The 23,281-nt window shown below is 44.2% G+C and overlaps 1 protein-coding gene across 1 annotated transcript in view; it reads left to right on the forward strand.

Annotated features, from left to right (window-relative positions):
* Positions 1-23,281, forward strand: part of LOC125010661 (complement component C8 beta chain-like) — a 52,562-nt gene that overhangs the window by 27,340 nt on the left and 1,941 nt on the right. Inside the window, exons 4-23 of the mRNA XM_047589421.1 lie at positions 2,522-2,620; positions 4,414-4,545; positions 5,066-5,185; positions 5,603-5,641; positions 7,148-7,213; positions 9,000-9,059; positions 10,987-11,034; positions 11,294-11,402; positions 13,040-13,684; positions 14,969-15,087; positions 15,478-15,547; positions 18,588-18,675; positions 18,933-19,056; positions 20,336-20,483; positions 21,049-21,190; positions 21,303-21,435; positions 22,041-22,238; positions 22,343-22,583; positions 22,756-22,884; positions 22,980-23,143. Of these exons, the coding sequence (XP_047445377.1) occupies positions 2,522-2,620; positions 4,414-4,545; positions 5,066-5,185; positions 5,603-5,641; positions 7,148-7,213; positions 9,000-9,059; positions 10,987-11,034; positions 11,294-11,402; positions 13,040-13,684; positions 14,969-15,087; positions 15,478-15,547; positions 18,588-18,675; positions 18,933-19,056; positions 20,336-20,483; positions 21,049-21,190; positions 21,303-21,435; positions 22,041-22,238; positions 22,343-22,583; positions 22,756-22,884; positions 22,980-23,143 (2,874 nt within the window). The remainder of the gene's footprint in view (positions 1-2,521; positions 2,621-4,413; positions 4,546-5,065; positions 5,186-5,602; positions 5,642-7,147; positions 7,214-8,999; positions 9,060-10,986; positions 11,035-11,293; positions 11,403-13,039; positions 13,685-14,968; positions 15,088-15,477; positions 15,548-18,587; positions 18,676-18,932; positions 19,057-20,335; positions 20,484-21,048; positions 21,191-21,302; positions 21,436-22,040; positions 22,239-22,342; positions 22,584-22,755; positions 22,885-22,979; positions 23,144-23,281) is intronic.

The raw sequence follows: 23,281 nt of genomic DNA on the forward strand, positions 1-23,281 counted from the left end.
AAAAACACTAAGTTGAAGTTTTATCACATAGCCTATCAGCCACTGCCAGTCGTAGGCGACTTTGGTTTGGCTTATTAATATGTAATGCATCATCAGTTTCAGCCTGGAAAACATTATGGGTTAGGATAAATCATGACTGTTAATGTTACATGTGAATGCTAATGCTAACTGCCAGCTAAGCAACGTTACTTGCGTGTTTCAGGAGTGTCTAAGCATAAGTTGCATTTACTACTTTACCCTCCACAATGGTTCCACTTACTTCTTGTAATATATTTGTAGGAGACGCTTCACTTGATAAAGACAATCCAGACATCATCCTCTCTGTGTCCTCCTTTGTTTAAATCATCCATCCAATGAGTGAGAGTTTAGGTGTCGGTGAATGTAGTCCCATGAGTCAACTTTTTAAAATAACACTCAAGGTATCAGGGAGTGAGTATTAGTATTAGTATATTCTCTAAAATATGCATTTTCCTCTTCCACTCGTGCCAAAATTGTCCACTGAAATATGCTAACCGCCATTTACAAGCTATAGTGTTTGAGATGTTTGGCATCCAGTTAAGCCCCGCCCCTCAATAAACATCATATTGTTTATAAACTGTGAAGAAGTCCATAGTGTACAAGGAAAGGGCAGAGCTTTTCTTTAACATAACCTGTAAAGGAGGAAGCTGTTTAACTTTTAAAAAGTAGAAACTTATATTACAGAAAGTACGTGTGGTAGGAGTTAATTACAACTCCAGGGCACCACTTAAAATGATGTTGTGTGTATTAAGCCTGTTGAATTCTGCAACTGTGGTGTTGTGATGTGGTGTCGGCTCCGCATACAGTAAGTAGCTGGATTCATCTCCCAATAGATTAAGGCCTGATTACATGAGAGCTGAAATAATAAATGCAAGTAGTTCTAATGTAAATTTGTATGAAATGCACAAAACCCCTACTGCTGGAACCAGCTGCGGCTCCCATTTCACAACTCTATTGTCAGTATAAATAAGACAAGTGTGCATTTTTCTTCTCGGAATTCTACTCTGTATCCTCTTTTCATCTGTGTTCGGGAGCTTCAAAGTAAAAGGCAAGAAATATTTTCCACCCATCACTCTTTGTTGGGGGTAAAAAAAAAAAAAAAAAAAGCAGCGGGTAAGCATTTTTGCAGCAGGCGGCTTTGGGATAAGCCCTCCTCCTAAAGAGGACGTATATGCATCACTTTTTAAGCATGTCCTCCATTGCTTTCCTGGAGCTTAAATGTGTGGGAAGCCCCAAAGGAAAGGCAGCACAGCCGGAAGGCAAAGCCTCTCATCAGCCATTTCTAGTTCAAGTGATATGTCCAATAAAACAACTTTTACACCGCCTTGATGTTACATTTCATCAGTGCCCTCAGTGTGACTCCAATAGAAGCTAGCTACCAGCTCCTAGTTACAGTCAATGGAGCAGTCGATACGGACCTGCTATTATCTAGACAGGGAATAGAAGAGGGGACGGGGCTCTATTGAGCTGCCTTGAGCTTCCATGAGGACTAATCCACCAAATGGAGAAGCCGATGGATGATTGACAACTTCCATCGACTCCCTAGCCCACCCGCCTCTTTATCTCTTTCTTATTTCTGTTGCTCGTTCTGCTCTTTATTCTTCCCTCTTTATGTTTTACCCTCTATCCCTTCAGCTCCCCCTTGTTTCCCCAATGAATTTATATTTATGTATGCAAAAGTAGACAGATAAATCCATAATTTAATGGCCAGAGTTTTAAAAAAAAAAATGAAATTAGCTCGGCCTTAAAAGACACATGCTGAGATCGAAGTGGTCTGATGTACAGAGGAGGTCGACCACTTGTTATCAGAAACTTGCCCGTAGTTTTGTCAGATGCATTCAGCGCAGAAGATTCTCTTCTCTCATCTTCTTTTCCCTTCTTCTCGCCTCTTTCTTCTCCCGGGCGTCGTTCTTATGAAACACACAGGTCGCATCAGTTGGAACACGGTGGAAATTTTAATTGTTTCCTTTATTGCAGTGGAGGGTATATGGGGGGAAAAAAAGAGGGAGCTGCTGAGATCCATAGGAAAAATACACTTCAAAGGCTGGGTTGGCTGTTCAGTCAGCACTCTGCCGGAGAGAGCTGGTCGGTCAGCAATCTATTCTGTCAGCAAATCTCACCTTATTGTTGCTAGCTAGCACTTGTCTATTGTCACATTGGAGTGTAGTAGACCTACTTCAAGAAAAGGGAAAGAAAAACGGTGCTTGGGAAAAAAAAAAAAAAAGGTGGCAATAATAGTAAGAGTTGTGGATTCCTCTGAGAAAAAAAATGCTTCAAGGAAAAGGACATGAAAGAACATTCAGTCCTATCACGCTTTATGTAACTCCTGTCACCCGACTGCTGATCTCCCCACTGAATCCCACCGCCCACCCACTCCCCCCCCTCCACCCAACTTCACCACAGTCACACTCACCTGAGTCGGAACAGAGGAAGGCTCGCACGTCTTTCACGCCGAGCTCATATCCTTTCATCTCCTCATGTCGTTTCCTTTAATCTCCTGCAGGGAATGGCTTCCTCGGCACGTTCCAAAGGGGAGCACAAGCAGAGAGTCTTCTTGACGGTGTCTTTCGGCGGGATCAAGATTTACTGCGAGAGATCGGGGGTGAGTGGCGTGTCAGCGAGCGGGCCCACCTCGGCGGGGGCTGCGCCTCGAGGCCTCTGCCAGCTGCTGTACCGTAAACCTATAGCACAGGACATCCAGAGGGCAGACGCCTGCACGGCTCAGTGCGCGATTGCTGCCAGGGCCGCCATCTTATAAGGCACAGTTGACGTATTTCTCCGCAATACCTGCACATTTCTGTCAAGATTCAAAAAAAAAAGAAAAAAAAATTAATCCAAAGCATGCTTTCCACGGGACAGTTTGCCTCGAAGCTCGTACAAATTAAACTTGACAGCATTAAATTCCATGTCTCGCATTTGATATTTGACCCAGAGTCAAGTGGTTTAACATATATCCCAGTGTGATTAAGGGGGTGTGCTGCAGGACCTGCTTAAGATCACTCAGGCTCTGTCTGTCTGTTAATGATAGCGGGGTGAGCAATGTTATGGTGATGTTAGGAGACGGGCTGCTTCCGCCTCCGTCCTGACTTCCATCCCCCCCCGGTGGACTCGGCAGACCTGCTGCTCCATTACTGGATGATCGAGGGGCTCGGCTCTCCCCTGTCCTGCGGCGTCGCGTTGCCTAGATAGGCCCACTCTGCTCATCAGCGCTAACCGATAATTAGCACTCAGTTCCACCCCTTAATGATCATTGCCGCTAATGCTAATTACACCATGGCTCCACCTCAGCTGTCGTTAGTGCTAAACTGATAATTATGCAACAGCATTTGTCCCGTGTCTGCCGACCCCCCCTCAACACACACGCACACACACACACATACAATCGCCACCACTTCTCAAAAAAAATAAATAAATATCCCACCCATCTTTGATAATATCTCTTTTCAATATGATTGGTCGTGAATGTGGCGTGCCACCCGCCTGTAATGAAAGAGCACATTAAGCCTCTTGCTGCGACCTACCAGCCCCCCAGTTTTTGACAAGCTCATTTGTTGTTTTGGAAATCATTCCCCCTAATGCTCTTCATCTTATTTACTGATTACTGGCAGTAAATAACACTCCACACTTAATATCCCTTTTGAGTTATTTAGGTGGAAATGGGGATCACTCCAGCAGAGGCTGTGTCAGCAGGCGTTTAGATGGAAATACTTTATGTAAAGCTGACATGATTCTCTGCTGAATCGAGTAGGCTAGTCATATTAGTTTTGTATTTTACATTAATCTGGGGTGTTACTAGCCCCGCTTCCCCGCTGAACATCGGCTGATGTTCAAATAAAAGCTCCTCCCCGGTGCATGAGCTTATCTCGGCTAGCGGAGGAGTGGCAGGTGCCCAAATGACAGCTGAATTGCTGTGTGTGTTTAAATTAGCGCGTTGTCCGTCACCAGCACTGCGCAACGTGCATTTTGGAACGGGGATTGATTTTTACTGAGCAATCTTCGCGTTTCAAATCACACACAAAGCAAACACCGTGGAACTGGATAATATCTCATGGCATCTATAGAGCACTGCTGTAAAAGACACGTGGAGATGCCTGAGTCTTCCCTCCCCACTGTCAGAGACTCTCAGGCTCACTGAGTGTTGGCTGGTTGCATTTGGTTCAACAATATGCAAAGATGTTTAAAGTAGGTTTGACCTACTTTGTGTGCCAACACAGCGCACAGGACTGCGTCTCATTTAAAAAAAAAAAAAAGAAAGAAGGCAGCATTTCCACTCAAACTAGATCATGTTTTGCATTTTGCATAAAGGAGGTTGTTCTTTACAGTAGACGTGGCGCGTTTCATCTGGCCCTCGAGGCCTTTGTTGATTCAACACCTCCACCTTTCTGCCGCCCACAGGTGCTCCTGCATCACCACTCGGTCCACGAGATCAGCTACATCGCCAAGGACACCAGGGACCACAGGGCCTTCGGCTATGTCTGCGGGAAGGAGGGCCACCACAGGTTTGTGGCCATCAAGACCGCACAGTCTGTAAGTACTGTTCCACTTCACTGCAGGGGAAGTCTCATGTCCTCAGGTTACAGCTGTTCAAATCACAGATCAAGCAACTGAACTCATTTCATTTAACTGCACTGGCGTGACGATTAAATATTCAGGTTATCAATCGTAACTCTTGATTTTTGTGGTTCTGTTTGTTCTCTGATCTTTAGACACAGATCAAGAGCTTAGGCGGCGAATGCTAATACAGTTTATTATACTGGACAGAAACAAAGAAAACACTGCAGTAATGATGCTGTAAAATAGGTGGCAGGGCAGTTCAGGAGCGTGTCAGAAATAATTGTTTGTTCATTTGTTCCTAATGAGCAGGACACCGTCTTTATTCCAAGATTGTAATTTATCATATCCGATTAGACACTTAGTAAAACAACAGATGATGGTCTTCGTTTCCCTTTCAGTAATGTCATTCATCCATTTATTACTATAAAAAATATTTTCATTCAGAAATAGAGACGTGATAATGACGTATCACATCCACTTCCCTCTCATCCAGGCGGAGCCTCTCATCATTGACCTGCGTGACCTGTTCACGCTCATCTACGACATTAAGCAGCGGGAGGAGATGGAGAAGAAGGCCCAGAAAGACAAACAGTGTGAGCAGGCGGTCTACCAGGTAGGACGCTCCCAGACAATTCTTAGCTTTTTTTTTTTTTCATTATTTTCCATTCGGAGGCGAGATCACACGTTTTAACTGAGCCGGCGATTCATTCGCACGACATGCATCTTGACACTCTCGAGCCTCCTCTAAAGTCCATTACAGTGTGGGTCTGTCTGGACGCCTCAGTATAATGGGAATGCAACAGGTTTGGATGCTTATTTTCACTACAGCCAGATACGTGATGCATGAAACGTGTTGGTGTGCGTGATTTACCAAATAATTCCAAAGCAACACTCTGTCAGTGTAATTTTGAACGCTTGCAGGAAAAGCCAGAGATGAATGTGTTTTTGGTTTTTCATCCTCTCTTCGTTTATGTTCTAATGAGACTGAAAAACAAAAATGTGTCGTCTGCCTTCTGTTCCACCAACACAGACCATCCTGGAGGATGAAGTGGACGATCCGGTTTACCAGGTAGGTCTGTGGGCGCTCAGAGCGGGAAAACACCACACTGCCGATGCTTCCCGAGCTTAGCGCTGTTTTCACTCTTAGCCTGGAATCGAAAACGCAGTTAATCCTCAATTTATATATCTTCTCCAACCACCGATCTGCTTGGATTAATGATTCATAATACTGCACCATTCCAGTAATACACAGGAGACCATCTTAGTTGACAGTTTTGTTCAACCATTCAACTCCCATTGCCAGTGCAGTGTCGTACAACCATATTTTTTAAGTTGATCTGTGTCAATGTTCCGAATTTCTTCCAAAGACATGCCCCCACCACCAACACCACCACCACCACCACCCCCTTTGACTGGTTGTTATCTCCCTGTCCCCCTACGTTTCCCTTGTGCATTTATTTGGCTGAACATTTAATTTCTTTCTCTGTGTTTGCTCACACTGAATACAGACAACACTAACTCTTACTCTGAATGCTATGTTCAGTGATACGTCCAACCACCTCCCAGATCACCTCTGTTCTTTGCTCTTGAAGTTGTGTTTTTCACGTAAAGCCATCCCATTTGCAGCTTTTTTCGATTTTTGTGTTGATGTTGGTTGACAAAACTCCAGACTGTAGACAGAAACCTAAAGGAGTTCTTTGACATTTTGGGGGCGTGGGCCGGTTTGCTTTCTCGCTGAGGGTGGGATGAAAGGTTTCATACCACTCTGGAGCCAGAAAACCACTTCGCTCAGCTTAGCGCAAAGTGACAGGTAGCTTGGCTGTGTTTCGCCGGGAACAAATGTAGCCTCAGCACCTTTAACGTTCATGAAGTAATACCTTAAATCTTGTTGTTAAATCATGGTTAATTTTCTCCCCATGCGATCCGTCTTTCTGCTAAACTAAGCTAACCAGCTGCCAGCTAAACATTTCCCATGCGGATATGAGGAACGTAGTGATCTACTCTCTCAAGACAGCAACAAGGGCTCATCTCTCAAAATGTCAAACTATTCTTTTAATTTGAGATCCAGAAAAAAAAAGCCATCTCCCCCCCCTCCCTTCCCATCACCTTCAAAGGAAAACGATGACAGATTCGAAGACATCACTCATGGATCTCGAGCGCTGACCCGCGGGTCTGTTTTCTCTCAAAGAGGTGGAGCGTCACGTTGCTGAGGTTGAAGGAGGACCTCTAGCTAAAAGCTCCGCATTGCCTTGAACAACTGCCTGACCTGTTATACTTGTGCTCTTTCCTCTTCCCACCTTTTCCTTTCTCTTTTCATCTTCCCCCATTCTTGTTTCCCATGCCCCATTTTTTTCTTTTACATCCTTCACGTTCCTGATCTCATTTCCCTTCCCACTTGACGCCATCCTCGCTCCTTTGTGCTTTCATTTATTCTCGTCATGTTTCACCACCTCTGTCTCTCTGTTTTATATGCCAACCTCTCTCTCTTTCTTTCTCTCTCTCTCTCTCTCTCCCTCTCTTCCCATCTCATTATTCTCTGCACCTCTTCGCCTTGCCCACTACTTCTGTTCTGTAGTACATAGTGTTTGAGGCTGGACACGAACCCCTCCGTGGCCCCCAGTCAGAGGAGAGCGTTTATCAGGTACAAAGACAAGCATCGCCCCCCCACCACCTTTTTTTTCCCCCCTCACCTTCTCTATAGCCTGTGATAGACAATCATAGCAGCAGTACTAACAGTATGCAGCGCAAATTAAATGAGTGCAAAAGGTGCAAATTGTTTGTGGAGGTTTGAAAAGGAGCAGGTTAAGCCGAGGCGAGTGAAGATGAAAAGCCTTGAAGGGAAGAGAGATTTGTTAACAGGGGTGCACTTAAAGTTGTAGCCTTGAGATTTCACTTCCCTATTTAGCAAATTGTTCAAATGGCAAGAGCAAGTGATGGTTAATACTATGGCACATCCGTCTCCAAACCCACATACTTAAAGAAAATAAATCAGTCTAGATAATATTTGTCATCTGATACCAGTCCGATTTAAAAAATACTCGTATTCCTCACCAACCAGAGGAGCACAGTGAAGGTAGCTGCATTTGAAGTCACATCTTTTCATCTTAAATTATAGGTTTTCAACAGGAGGTCCCCTAGGGGGCCTGTGGAGGTACTGCAGGGGATTGATTAGACATTTTTCATGCTTTTTTTTTAATTTCCTCCCACAAATTTAAATTTCTTTAAATACACATTAACATGGATCTCACATATTTTAGTAAAGGGCTGAGGGATAGCTTAATATCAAATGCGCAATGATACTAATCATTATGAATATTTATAAATAGCACTATAGTAGGTAGGGGGTCCCTACGTAATCTCTCCATCAGCTTGGGGTCCTTGTCCTGAAAGAAGTTGAAGTCCCCAGTCTTAAAGCATATTTAATTTCTGCCTGAAACCTTAAAAATGGTTCAGTAACAGTGACAATATGACATTTTGATCCATGATCTTGGCTAACGTTAATCTCTGCCACTACTACTGCTGAAGAATACACATCATTCAGTAAAAGTACGACTTTAAGGACCGTAACTTTAAACACGAGGCTATAAAAGTGGTTGTGGTCATGTGTTGTGTAAAGCAGCCTCAGCAGAGCCAAGGTCAGTTGTTAAGTCTCGGGAGCCTCGCCGTAGGCCTGTGCACCATTCTCCCTTTATATATCCAACACTATGACCTTTTGGTTTTAGACCATTTGAAGGACTCCAGGGACATATCGTACGGTTTAATCTCAACCCCCTCTCCCTCTATTCTCCTCCTCCTCCTCCTCCTCTTTTTGCCTCTGTATCTTGCCGTCCTCTGAAGATGAAAGATGTAGAGAGAGACAGAGAGGGAGAGATTAATCACTTGCCATGCCATTTGATCTCGGAGTGAAACAAGATCAATAGACTTGGGGAAAACCGAAAGTTAACCAGTCAAGAGCGAGGGAGCACTAGGAGAGACAGGCAGCGAGGCTAAGAGCAACAGATAGTTCGGGTAACTGGGAGAGAAGTAAACAAAACGGGCTGGAGCTGGGGAGTTTTCATGTCGTCAGAGGGGGGGACCTACAGAGCCGTGCTGCAGCAGAATAACAACAGGCTTCCTTAATACCCACGGAACCAGAACGCACCTTCCTCCAGCATTGTTTGCAATCAATATTGATTTAAGTAGAATTGATTCAGCAGCACAGCTGAAGAATTTGTATAATCCCATTGCGCCAAAAGATAAAATTACATCTTAAAATGGCCGAGATAGAAATTGATTCAGTGGGCTTTTTATATTTTAATAGACATGTTTCAGTTCTTGTAAGCTACTGTTTTTAACTATCTAGCCAACAAAGAAAAAAAAAAAAGAACAAAAGAAGGAAAGAAAAAGTTGTTGATTTGTTACTTACATTTGAATCAAATCCAATGCAGGTCCCAACCAGTCAGCAGAAGGAAGGGATCTATGATGTCCCAAAACGCCATTTCATGACTGTAGGTGTTTTTATTTTTATTATTTGTTTCTTTGCTCTTCTACTTGCAAACCTCTCTTAAGATCCTCTTGAAGGAAGCGCCCTGAGCCACCTCTGACTTTAATGCTTTTAGTTGAGTGCAACGCTTTAAAACGCGTATCGGGAGTCACACGTTGGTGGGGGGGGTGGGGGTCTCCATCCGCCCTCTGCGATGATGACGATGAAACAAAGCCGCATTGGTCATGACGAGCCTGCTTGTAGAGTTAAGGCTAATTGATTGGTCGACCAAAGTCAGACATGTCAGCAATTTCACAGAACATTAGAGAGGCAGGCTTCGTATCCAAAATCCAATCCAGTGCAGAATCTGATGCATGTCGTGACCAGATGGTCGAGACAAAAAAAAAAAAGTCTGTTCGCTGGTCCCATCTGACTGGTGCCGTGGACCGACTTGATGAATGGAATAAATAGGGGTGGCTGTCCCATCTTCCTCAGAGGTAGAGGATGAGAGGTTTGTAGGTGGGGTGGGTGTTGAGTCGAGCTGCATGCATTTTAGCCACAGCTACATCCGATTAAGGCCACTGAACACTCGTAGAAGCTGTAGCAATCCCTTTTTCTACAGCGGATTTATCTGCCCGGAAAGTAGCGCACAATAAAAAAGAATTTCATTTTTCATCAAACTGAAAGTATATTTCATCTCATCCCGGTAGGTCTTATGAGTTCCTCGCCACCATGCGGTGACCACGCTGTTACATCCCTCGAATCTCTTAAGAAAAAAACAAACAAACATTTATTCAAGCTTATTTTCTTCCCCCTCCAAACATTCACACAAAGAGAATCTCCACGCAACTTTCGAAAACAGCCGCAGCAAGGTGCTCCTCTGCTCTTCACTGTTTGCGTGCTTGTTGCTGAGCATATCAAACAGATAAACTGCCCCGGCCCCGTTTGCTATCTCACCCGAGCAGCCCATGCCAGTATAAGTAGCAGCGCTTCCATATCTCTCTAAGTGTTACTGCTTGTCTGTTCATTCAGTTGGAGCTTTCTGAGAGCCCCGAGCTCCCCCTGATGTGTGCCTGCGGGGAGAGACCTCTGTGTACGATGTTTACCTTTTTATTTTCCAAATTTCCGACTCATTCTGTGCCCCTCAATGGCCTCGGAGCGCCGCGCGGGCCGCCGTGTCCTGGGCTTATTCACGGAGGACGTGAACGCCCTGCGAGCGGCAACGCTGATTGCTGCGATTCCTCCCTTTTCTTTCTTTCGTTTTAACCGTGTTTGTCCATGTTTCTTCACAGCATGCGAACTCTGTGTGTTCTGTGTGTTTTTACGGTGATTCATTGTCTGCTTGTGCATGGCCCCAGAGACATTTCACGCAACTTAGCCATCCCATAGTCTCTTCCATAGCCGCGTCCTCTCTCCTTGTAGCGGTGCGGGTGGAGGACAGAGGGGACTAGAACCGGGGGTCACGTCCGCCTATAGGGTGAGGTGGCCTCATTGTCTCGGTCGGGTGGTTCCAGGAGCTTCTTCCCTCATTCATTTGACGGGATAATCACACTCCTCTGTGTGTGTGTGTATGGCCCCGCGGAGTGAAATCAGCATGATAAAGCGGCCCGGCCTCTCACACGGGGCCCCCGTCTTGATTGGCAGACATAAGAATATCTAATCAGAGTCTGTTTTCTAGGACTGAATAGCCTTTTACCCACTCAGTTACACTGAGCCACGAAGCATTCATTTTAGATCCATTTTCTGATAACGGAGCGAGGGGATAGTTGTCTCTTGCCATCCACAGCACAAACTGCCTTCGTGAATGGATTTGGCTCCTCGCGCCGACCCTGCCGTGCAACCACCACACCCTATTAGGAGATGAATTCAGGCTCTTGTGACTGTTCAAGTGTCCTTGCCGTGATGTATCACTTTGTCTTTCTCTCTCTCTCGTCCTTTGGCTCCGCTCGCAGAACATCAACCACTTTGATCTTTTCGGCGACATGTCCACTCCTCCCTCAGTGAGTACTTTCGCACAACGCCGAAACCCACTTTTAAGTTTGTAGGATGAATACAAATTGGAGATAGCACATTTGTGTCAGGTCACTTTATTAGGACACGGCAGATGTCTAACTTACCCGAATAACCGTCACTGCAGATCAAAGATAATGTGCAGCGCGGTGACTTTTAACTGACTTTGATAGTGGTGACATCTGTGGATCCGTGTGTGTGTGTGTGTGTGTGTGTGTGTGTGTGTGTGTGTGTGTGTGTGTCTCCCAGATGCCCCCATCACCTGCCAACACACTGGACCCTAGCAGGAGCAGCCGCCAGCAGCAGCACAATCCTGCTGAGCTGTACGCCCCCTTCAGCCCCACCTCTGTGCCGTCAGGTAGCTACGCTTTCCACAATGCAGAACATAAAAGGAAACAATGTACTGGTGGCAACAGGTTCCATTGAATTTTATTTGTGACAAACCAGATGGCATGAGATTTTTTTTTTTTTTTCTGAGAGGGCCTGTCGTTATGCTGACAACCTGTGAAGAGATTCTGTAAATAGATCCATTTTTCCTCGACGACCAACGCAGTGGTTTAGCATAATGTTGATTAAACAACAGACTGGTGTTGTTTTCCAAGAACATTTAAGATTGTTGCAACTTCCTATAAAATCATCTGAAGAAGAGGCGATGAAATTCACTGTGCAAGATATCGCCTCTTCTCTTATCGCATCTTATGCAAGAACAACTTTGTGTTGTTAGACGCCTATCTAACATTGACCATCTTGTGGCAATTGAGTGTTCTGCTGGGAAACCTTTGGACCAGACATTCATGTGGATGTTACCAGGCACGCCCACACCGTAGCAATGACAGCAGCCATCACAGCAGGATGCAGTCTGACACAGACACACACAAAAACAGTTTAGGAACAACTAAAAAAACATGAAGAACAGATCAAGGTGTTGACCTGGCCTCCAAATTCACTAGATCCCAAACTGATAATGTATCTGTAGGATGATCCACAGAGGCCCCTCCCCTCAGAACATAGGACCCAAAGGACCCCACTAACAATATGCTATTACCAGACACTACAGGACACCCTCAGAAGACCCATGTCCATTATCTGATGAGTCACAACTATTTTAGAGGCACAAGGGAGACCTACACAATATTAGGAAGGTGGTCATAATGTTATGCCTGTACGTCACATACTCTGTGTCGTTTGCTCTTCCTGGTATTCTCAGTTGGGTGCAAACCTTTCTTAGATGGCTTCATTCTGCCTGATGAGTGCTCATAAATAGTTGTATATGACAGCGTGTTCAACCGTGTATTATGACGAAGTTTCAGTCTGAAAAACAGAACTGGAGAAAGAAGCGGATGAAAAGATAACTGTCAACCACAGTCCATCAAAGCACATTACAATGAATCAACGTTGATTCCAATTAAGCTATTATGATTTTTTTAACCCATGTGGAGAAAGGCAGACTATTTGAAACTATTTGTTTCTATGTATTGGAAAATTCTAAGAAGTAAGAAAAGACAGTCTATTAAGCTGTAGAGTCACTACATGAGCCTTTTAAGGACAAACCTTTTGAAACGAGCAGTTATAGCATGAGGCTGAATTCTTGTAACACACTTTAATCTCAATTATGATCCAGAAGCCCTTCTCAAACTGTCTCTGCACTGTGTTACCATGACAAGTAATGCAGAATACATTTGACAGAAAGGCCCAAAATAGGTCACAGGCATGTTAGAAAATATACCGCGTTTCTCTTTCCCTGCATCTGAGACTGTAATTCTGTCACAAAATGCACCTATTCAGCGTTTGGTCCCACATTCAGTAGCTTCCATTGTTAAGCAAAGTATTAATACAGGACAACACTGGTGTTCTTGAAAATCGATGCAGCGAGCTTGTAATCACAGGTGATAAAATGCACTCCGTGTTCATAATAATAACCTTCTCTTCCTTTTCCTGCTTCAGTATCCTTTAATCATTTTCTTTTTTAAGCGCCTCCTCTTGTTTTTCTTTCAGGTTATATGACCATGGGCCCGGTGCAGGCGGCTCAGTGGGCTCAGCAGCCGTTTCCCGCCCAGGCTCAGACTCTGGCCTTCCCCGTGCAGGGGCCCCTCCAGGTGGCTCAGGTCCTCCCCGGTGGTCAGCCGGTCATCTGGAGCCAGGCCAACATCTTCCCTACCACTCAGCAGCAGTGGGCCGCCATGGCCGCCTACATGCCGGCCCAGACGGTGGGCGTGGGAGGCCACGCCATCCCGGCCGCCATGCTCCAAGGCCTGGTGCCCATTACCACCATGTGCCCGCAAGCCTGCGACCTGTCAGCCCCTTCTTCGGCCATCACCAGCCCCCAGCACACGGCTGACCCCGCCCTGCTCCAGAGGCAGCTCAGCCTGGGGAAAGAAGGCCTCTGCGTGGACTCGGACGCGGGTGAGGGCCCTTCCACATCAGGCGCAGCAGGTGCGGGACCTGGTTCTGCGTCAGCGGTGGTGAGCAGGTGCGGGACCCCGGGCCTCATGAGTGTACCGGACTCACTGGCCTGCAGTCAGCTGCTGTCCCCCGTAGCTGCTGCTGCAGCCCAGGAAGAAGAAGGGAGCTGTAGTGACTTTGATCTTTCCAGGATGACCTTGAGCCCCGGTACATCCACATCACCGTCTACTGAGTCTCGTAAGTGTTTAGACATTGTCCTCCCGCTCTCACTCTGTCAGTCCACCCCTCTGGACCACACTGGGAACTCTTAACATCCATTTGATCTGTTGCTATGAAGGATGTTCATGTTGTTCAGAGGGCTGGGCGATATAGGGTATTTTGATACCACGTCGTACAGGGCTAGCATCGCTGATATCGATACTGATACCGATACTGATACCGATACTTTTCCTTGAAACGTCATGATTATTGAATAACTTCATAATTTTCCCTTTAGATAATTGATTATGATTTTGATAAAATACAGGACAAATATTTAGGCAAATAAACAGATGTTTCTTAACTAATTACAATATAAAACAATTAAACAGTATAAAATTCAAATAATTCCCCTTTCACTACACACAATTGTTTTAGAAAAAGACATCAGTGCAAAAGAAGAAAAAAGAACAATGTAAACAACACAACAACAATGGAAAATAAAGTCAGTAACAAAGTCAGAAAATAGTCAGAATATAAGTAAACAAAAGCAACGATTTAATAATAAATATAATATATATGTGTATATATATATAATATATATATATATAATGACATATATATATATATATATACATATATATATTCCCAGAGAGGGAAATGGAGTTTAGAAGAGAAACTGTAATAAAAGTATCGATGTCATCGCGCTAGTATCGATCCAATAATGATACTGGCCTTGGCATCGATACTGTTGATATTTGGCTCGATACACCCAGCTCTAACAGAGAGTGACTGATATTGATGACTCTTAATGAAAGCCACCATGAGAGATGATGTTTTAGTCATTTGATGTATGTCCTAATAAGCATGCTAATGTGAAACATTACTGTATAGTATACTGTACCTCCTGACATTATTAACGTTATCATATGAGCATGTTAGCAGCACACTGACATTAGCATGTTGCTCAGAGCACCGCTCACAAAACTCCTGTGGTGTCTGTAGACTTTCACAAGACGAAAACCGTTTGTGTGTGACCACAAACTCTGCTGACCTTTGACAAAACAAAGACAGTCGTGCTTTATTTGATAGTATACAGGCAGCAAAATGTCAGGTGTATTAGGGGGAGAAAAGCAGAGGGGACGACAAGCAGTAAAGGTCATGATTTAGATTTAAATCCACCACTTCTCTGTATAGACTATCGATGCCAAGAACACTCAAAGTTCACAGAAAACAGCCGATTCCACAAGTTCATCTGTACGTCCCCTTTCTTCATCTGTGTCTTGATGTGTTCACCGACCGTTTACTTTCCTCTCTTTGCAGCGTCCACTCCAGCCCCTCAGCAGAGCTCATCTTCAGACTGCCCCCCATCCCAGGCCAGCGACCCCCCGACAGATCACTCCCCCGTCGACCCCGAGGGCAACGTCAAGGAGGAGCAATCGGTGAGTGCAGCGACCCTGGGGTCACCTATCGGTCAATAAGACACATGCAATTCATTTAGCAACAGACTGGCATGATGCTTTAATCCATTACTGTCGTACCGAGGATGTGTTCCCGACGGTGTCACGTGTAATTACACAGGCTAGAATGTCATGTGATTATTGCGGCCATTCAGTTTACCCTTTTTTCGGAAAAATGTCAAGACAATTAAACACGAAAGGTCAACGATGAGTTAAGCGTCTTGATTAGATCATATATGATTAGATACGGTTACGTTTTGAGGTAATTATAGCACATTTATAAATGTGGGCCTTACAAGTCAAAGAGGAGCTGATATTGATGAACACGTCACTGACGGGGAAGAGAAATTTAACGGCGTTTTTCTCTCTCAGGGCTGTGCTCTTGCGAGGTCGGACTCTCCGGTGCCCAGCGGAGATCCTGATCCTCCGCAGGATCAGACCTGTCCGCAGGAAGACAGCTAGAGAACAGCAGACACTGTGTGGGTATTACATGATCCCATTGTTTCTCTGATTGCTGCACACTGGGCCGTCTTTTCTCTCCAGCTCTTGTCATATTCATTGTCTGGCTAAACAACCCTCCCTCTGTTGTCCTTTATTGGCGTCACATTTCCACTAACTTTCCTTTTTGCTTGTGAATGAGCTGTTTTTGCCAGCTGGAAAAGGTCCTTGCTTTAGTTCAGCGTTTCTGTCACTACACCGCTCTGCGGCGTCCTAACATTAAGAAGGCACAATGTTGCCTCCTAGTGACTGTCCATGTAACTGCACCGGCCAGGCTAAGTGATGTGTAAAACCACTGCTTTGTGTTTTAGGGGATGGAAGCGCTCAAGGCCAGGACAGAAGCTCATGAGAAGGAAAAGAAGAAGAGAGAGATGAGGCACTGTGAACAGCGGCTTCTCTCACAGCTGGATTACACAGACTTGTTCTGGTTTTTTCAACCTATAAAGGATATTTTGGCAGTTCTGAAATAACCTCCAGAGGTCACATACTGTACTGTACTGCACTCCTCAGCATGACCACCAGACTTTTGGCTTTGTTGTCTAATCAATTAACCTTTTAAACCAGGAAGTGACCTTTGATCTTTGACCGAAGCCTGCACCAGGAGGCGGTTGCGTCCTTCTGTAACGGAGTTTATATCTTTGAGGATAATGTTAAATGGTTACATTGATGATGCAAAATATTTTTTGGGAAATCTTTCCAGAGGAGCAGCGTCTCACCGTTACGTAGTTGACCTTCGGTTTGTCAGCCGCCACCAGCAAAAGACTGCGCGCAGCAGGTGGATTTGCCAAATGTTCTCATAGCGTTGCTGCACCGACTTGCATGAACAGACTTAACGTGGATTCAGCGGACTCAGCCGCGAGCACAGCTGTTCTCTGCAGCTTCCTTCTGGGCCTGAAACAAATCAAGAAATATGATTTTTTTTGTTTTTGTTTTTTTTTTTTATTTTATAAGCTGTGAATTATGTTGATGGCACCGAGTCAAGACAGACGTCGAAATGACTCTGAGGCATCAGCGTTGAAATCAGAAATTTGCCAAACATCTATTTTGTAAATAAGAATCCCCCTCCCATACCTGAGCCTCTGTGCCATACGATAGCTCTCTTCCTCTAGGATGCCAATTACCTGTGTTTCTCTCAAGCAATGCCCTACCAGCACCTCCATTTTTGACGTCCGGACGTTTGTTTCTCTTTTACAGTCATTTCTTTTCTTTCTTTTTTTATTTTTTTTATTTCTGAAAACGTTTTCTGTTTGGTTGGTGAGAAATGAACTGTGAATCTGTGTTATATGGTCATTCACGATGAAGCCTGCGGTACACATTTTACTCATTTTGAACTTGAGAAATGAAAGAAACAAAGGGATAGAAACAAAAACTACTAAAGGTGGCAGGCCTTTAGCGATAGGATGCAGACTTCTTTGTTTTTTTAGATATTTCCAGCTGAGGTCACATTGTTTACAGTTTGCCTCTCAGAATCATATCTGCGTTCGGTTTCTTGAGTAAGTGGGCAGAATCACGGCACTCAGATGTGACATAGCTTAATATCAAGCTCAGAAACAGTAGAGTGCATTTCGATGCCTTATCAGGTTTATTTTTATTGTCTAGTCACTGTTCTTCTTGTTGGGTTATCGTATACAGTAAACAGGTCATTGTTGTAACAAAGCACTTAGGTGTATTGTAGGTCTGCTCCACCGAGTTAAAATGGTCAAAACTGACGGGCAACTTATAACAATAGAGATGAGATCACTATTAACTGCTAGACTGACAATTACGAAAGGTAACTGTACCCTGGGTCGTGTGAGAAAAAATGAGAAATAGTCCAAAATATTTTGTAAATTTTATTTATGGAATTAAGAATTGTCATGAAGAAGAAGAAGAAGAGAAAATAAAGGACTTTTGTACGTCTATGACTTCCCCCATACACTGTGCCCATGCCACTGTTCAGTCACAAATAAAATATCATGTGATTCCCAAGCTGGCCGTGTGTTCGATTGTTTCAGTAGAGCGGTGATTTTTTTTAATGGCCTAACTGTACGTAAAGCACAGAAACAGCAGAGGTTGCCCTCCACACACAAGTACTTGTGAAATCCTGCATGCAGTCAGCTACTGAGAAGAAATGATCTCAGCTGATTATTTGTAAAGAGGCAGGTCCTTTCCACATTAAGTATTGTTCCTAGTGAAATCTGTTCTCTGTGACTCAGAAGTTATTTCTCTTGCTTTGTCATAAGCAGCATTTTAAAGTTGCAGTTGGTTTCACCCTAGAGTTCAGGCATCCTCCACAAGGTAAATCTGATGGAACAACCCTTTTCTTACAAAAACTTGTTTTCATTTTTTGGACTTTTTTTTTTTTTTTTTTGCAATACTGGGGGTAAAACTTCTTGTTTACGAAGCTCACACTGTTACTTCATTAAAAACACATAAGGGGAAATCACTTTTGCAGAAACTGCAGGCAACTCATGGAAGTCTGCTCTCCCAAAGTGGTCACAAAGCAAACATGTAAAGGTGGGTAGGTACACATTCAACCAGAAAGTAAAGTATAATAATAGTGTTGTCCATTGGCATATTAGTGCTAGATTGTACTGTAAATAAAAGCTAGCATTATTAATAGTGTTGCAATATCTTTCTCCGAATACGCAAACTGCAGCTGAGTCCCGTTCTTGTGTAACTTCTGTAAACCCAGTGAACAAAGTTTAAAGATCATAAGTGCACAAACAGACAGGTCTTCGCTAGAACATGCACTTACTGTCATCAAAAGATCATCTAAAATAATGTATACGGTGACTGGAAGTGACTCGTGGAATGTCTTGGAAACCTATCAGCAAACTCCAAGTTGTTTACATAGACCAGAGGTCTGTGTCAAACCTGGTGGCGCTCAGACAACAACAGTCTGAATACCTGCAGAGTCCATATCGAGTCCAGTATTGATCCGTGTGTGTTTACACAGAGAGCTGAGCAGTGTCTTCCCCTCATTCGCAGTCAGCAATGACACACAACCATGTTATCTGTGATGATACAGACGAGAGCTCTCAATGTTCACAGCTGCCTATTTCATGTTATTCTGTGTTTGTTGCCGCTAAGGTAAGACATGCTAGTCTGTTTAGTGGTGTGAATGAATGCAGCTTTTTTTTTGTTGTTGTTGTTGTTGTTGTCTTTTAATCATTTTCTGGTTGAGCTTAATATCAACCACGGTTGCTTTCAAAGACCAGCTGAACCCCAATGGTGCTGATTGTGTTTCAGTGTGTAATACATGATTACACATTTGATATTTCACTAAATCTAAATTTTCACCCGGGGATGATCTCTCCCTTGATTTGAGTTTCCTCTATATGTCACAGCGGAGTTGGACTGACAATAAAGGCCGCTGAGGTTTCTGGTCTTCCGTTGGTAGTTCACCCCGCGGACTGTGTGTTGTCACCATGGAGCGCTTGGTCACGCTGCGACACCTGTCAGAAGAAGAGGGTGAGTATGAGGACAGCAGGCAGAGTGGCTGTGCGACAATGCGCCATTCATGTTTGGTGGACCACCATGTCCCCATGTTCAGCAGGTAATCTATTTTCAGTAAAAACTGACCACAGCTGATAGGTGTTGCTGCTCTTTAACGAAACGTTGGGCTTACAAGAAGCCGTTGGTCCTTTAAGGCCAATGGCGCCTTAATAACTGGGGGTAATATTTCAATCAACTGTAGCGCACATATAGAGGAACACAACTGGACCTCATCAGTCAGCTGACAAGACACACAGCTGTGGAAAAGCAGTGATGAGGCAAGATTAAAAACAGCTGACACCAAATGGCTAATGCCAGCGCCACTTCAGTCTGCCTGAACTGTTGCAATGCGTCATTTTAACATAGGTGGAACAGCCCCTGAGTCAGCCTGGAAACCATCATGTGACAGCCATGAATTACTACTAGTGCTATTGCATTAATCAGCAGCTCACCGTGCTCCTCAGTCCCCCGTCTGTATGCAGTGGCAGGGTGAACTGATGGCATAACAGGAATCGTTTTGGGAAATATGTTGCGAAATTTGGGCCGCTTTTTTGTTGAATGTTAAACGAGGAGAAGACCCCTCTCAAGTCTGAGCTGTAAATGTGAAGCTACAGTTAGCTTACTTAGCTTAACAAAAAGACTGGGCACAGAGGAGATGGCTGACCTCGATATTTCCCGACATAAACTACAACTACAAGCACCCCTATCATATCATTTTAATCTTCGTTCAGTGCAATCCATTTTGTTCTGTTGGCGGCGGCCTTTCTGCTAAGCTAAGTAGGCTAGCTTTGGCATGCAAACATCTAGCATACAGCAAGAAAGAAGCAAATCGACATATATCCTGAAATGTCTTTTTTTTATTTTCAAATAAATCAAATAAACAATCAAATAAATAGAACATCCAATATTGGTTTTAAGGCGTAAAAATATAGAACCAGCTAAAGCAGCTGTATCGTTAAATGAATTGGACACAGGTTAGACTTAGATAAATGATTCATGTGTGTGTAGCTATAGGGCTGAGACAAAGCTCTGCTCTACTGGAAGAGGGTGTCAGCTGATGTACTTCAGTCCTCTATCACAGCCACTTTACAAGTAGTGGGATTAATAGCCTTGACATGACAAAGTGAAAACAACCCAGTAATATGATTTCCGCTGTTGTAGTCCCCCGGAGCAGTGTCTGTGCCACCTTTATTGGGTAGTGGCGTATCATCCACTGTGTGTTCCTGTAATGTTCCTGTCTCCCTTGACTGTCCAGTATCGCTATGCCAAGCTGGAGAGCCCGTCTAAGTATGGAGGGGAGCAGTGTAACCTTCAAGGCAGGGAGGATGAGGCCTGTGCGGTCCCGGCCCGCTACACGTGTGACAATATTCCACTATGTGAGGGCTTCCTCTGCACTCAAACAGGTACATCTTCTACAGGTACAATGCAAACAAGTAATCTTTAATTCCAGTCAGGAATATCAGGATATCTGACTAAGTAACATTTCCAATCATTTCTGGGTGGTGTTACATTTTAGGAAATGGAAAATTAAAGTAATAAACATTATTCAATCAATTAGCATAGACACAGTGAAAAGTGGGGAACAGTTAGCATGGCTTCAACCAAGACAAAATAAAATTCTACCAACTTCTCACTACGGATTAACAGTTTTATATCTCATTATAAAATGTATAAAATGATGTAGTGCAATGTATGAAGCACGAATGTGACTTTTACTGTTCTATTGTTTTTCTCCAAGCACTGTGACGTCCCAGAACCTTCCAATTTAGACGGGGAATGGCTCGCTGTTTCCCAATGATTTCAGTGTCTGTGCTAAGCTAATTGACCGCTGATGGGTGCTTCATGTTTAGAGTGGAGACTGAGAAAATCGCATCAATATTAATAAATGAACACTAGAAAGCGAACAAGCTATTCATTTTTGGAAATTACCTGTGACTGAACACCATCTGTTTCTTTGCTTTCCTCCAGGGCGCTGCATTCACAGGACTCTGAAGTGCAATGGGGAGGATGACTGTGGAGACATGTCAGATGAGGCTGGCTGTAAAAAGGTTTCCAAACCCTGCAGGCAGGAGGCTGAAGAGTACTGGGGAATAGAAAACCTCGCCAAAGGGTGAGTCACATCCCCATAAGTCTGTCATTCGGTACGTGAGTCCAAGATTTGAATATGTTGACGTGATGACACTGTCAAACCAATCTGTGCGCTGTTAATGCTCTTCTTTCAGAATAAACGTGTTGAACAGTAACCTGGAGGGAGTGGTGCTTGACAACAGATACTACGCAGGCAGCTGCCTGCCTCACTACATCCAGGATGTCAGATTCAGGAAACCTTACAACTTACAGCAATACGCGATCCAGGTGGAAACGGCAGATGGTCACAATATTGTCTAATGGGATAACATATCTCATACACACGTTGTTTAATGATTTCTCATGAGCCATCTAGTAAAATGGTCTCTAAAACGGATCTAGACAAACACATGCATATGAATGTATGGATTTATCACTGGATTAACAAGATTTATATGTACATGAATACCAAACCCCTGACAGCCATGGCCCGAAGCATTTTATCATGGCTTTGCCTGCTATTTAATATCAGTGTCTTAGGATGCACAAACTTTCACTCAGTCAAGGAAGGAGTAATTAGGTCCCGGGGATCAAAGGTTAAAGCACCATTTTTTGGCCTTAACTCATCACATCATTCCTTAATTAGGACAAAATATCGCAAATAAAAATGTCTCAAGGCCGATATGACCGAGTGATGTAATATTATTCTTGAAGGTGAACTTCTATGAGAATTTTATTTTATTGAGTCCCTTCTAGGTCAAATGAGTCTGGATAGACATAGAAGTGAACGGCAACTTGGCTTGGTGGAGTAGACAAAACGACCTCAAGGCCACGTAAGTGGTCAACAGGCCTGTTCCCAACTACTTTGATCAGTGTTGTTCTCTTATCCGCAGACAAAAGGCTCCTATGATTTCAACATGACGTCTTTTGAGTCGTACTCTGAATACTATACGTACCAGAAGAAGGAGACCTCGAGCAAAACCAGTTTTTCTTTCGGCTTTGCCATTCCCGGTGTTTTCGAATTTGGCTTCAACTACAAAGACGCCAAAACAACTAAGTCAATTCAGAAGTTCCGACGAGCCTCCGGCAAGGTGAGGTGTCACTGTTTTTCTCTATCTCAAATCAAGCGACAGTTTTCTCACAACAGATCAAAAGTAATGAGGTAACTTTCTCCTACTCTCTCTCTGATCCTCAGGTCAACAGCTTCGTGAGGGCCAAAGCTGAACTGGAGTTGGCCCAGTACACGCTGAAGTCAGATGATTTGATGCTTCACCCTGAGTTCCTGCAGCGCCTGCGCTCCCTGCCACAGGCTTATGTTTATGGTGAATACAGACAGATCTACAGAGACTACGGCACCCACTACATCACAGAGGCCACCCTGGGAGGAGAATATGAGCACACTATCATCTTGAACAAGAAGAATCTTGAGAAATCAGGTGGGAATGCTCAGTGGAAGTTATATCACTTACTCGCAATGACAAGAAAGGGTTGATATTGATTTTGATCAGATACAAATCATATTCTCATAGGTTGACCAGGAGTCTTTTTTGTACCGCCTTGCACTCTGACCGAAGCATGTATCAATGACCACCTGCTCTCTTTTTGTAGATTATTCTTTGGACGACTACAAATCCTGCGTGGATGCAGGCCTCAAGCTTGGTGCCAACATACAAGGTGTTTACGTGTCGGTGGGTGTTGAAGGTGGAAGCTGTGATGGGAAGCTCAATGAGATGGGAGGTGAGATAGCCTGTTCGGGCAAGTTCAGTCGAAGGCCCTACGTTTTACATTTGAATTTGACAACTGAACTTTGAGGTCATCGTGTCTGCCCCCAGAGGAGACAGGCAGCGGCAGCATAGTGGAGGACTTTGTCGCTGTTGTGAAGGGCGGAAGCAGCGAGTCCATCAGTGCCTTGGTTTCTAAAACGCTTCCCACCCCGGAGCTAATGAGGCTTTGGGGTGAAGGCGTGCGTTTCAACCCTGACTTCATTCGCAAAACAGTGAGTTGTTGTTGTTGGTTTTTTTTTGTGTGCTACTACTTGTCTCACATAGGTTGTCCGCTTCTGTTTTGGTCGACTGAAGTCTGATGCGCTTTGATCTATGTGCTCTTGTGAAATTAGCACAATTATCGCCTATAT

Source organism: Mugil cephalus, chromosome 7, assembly GCF_022458985.1.
Source record: "Mugil cephalus isolate CIBA_MC_2020 chromosome 7, CIBA_Mcephalus_1.1, whole genome shotgun sequence".
Classification (NCBI taxonomy): Eukaryota; Metazoa; Chordata; class Actinopteri; order Mugiliformes; family Mugilidae; genus Mugil; species Mugil cephalus.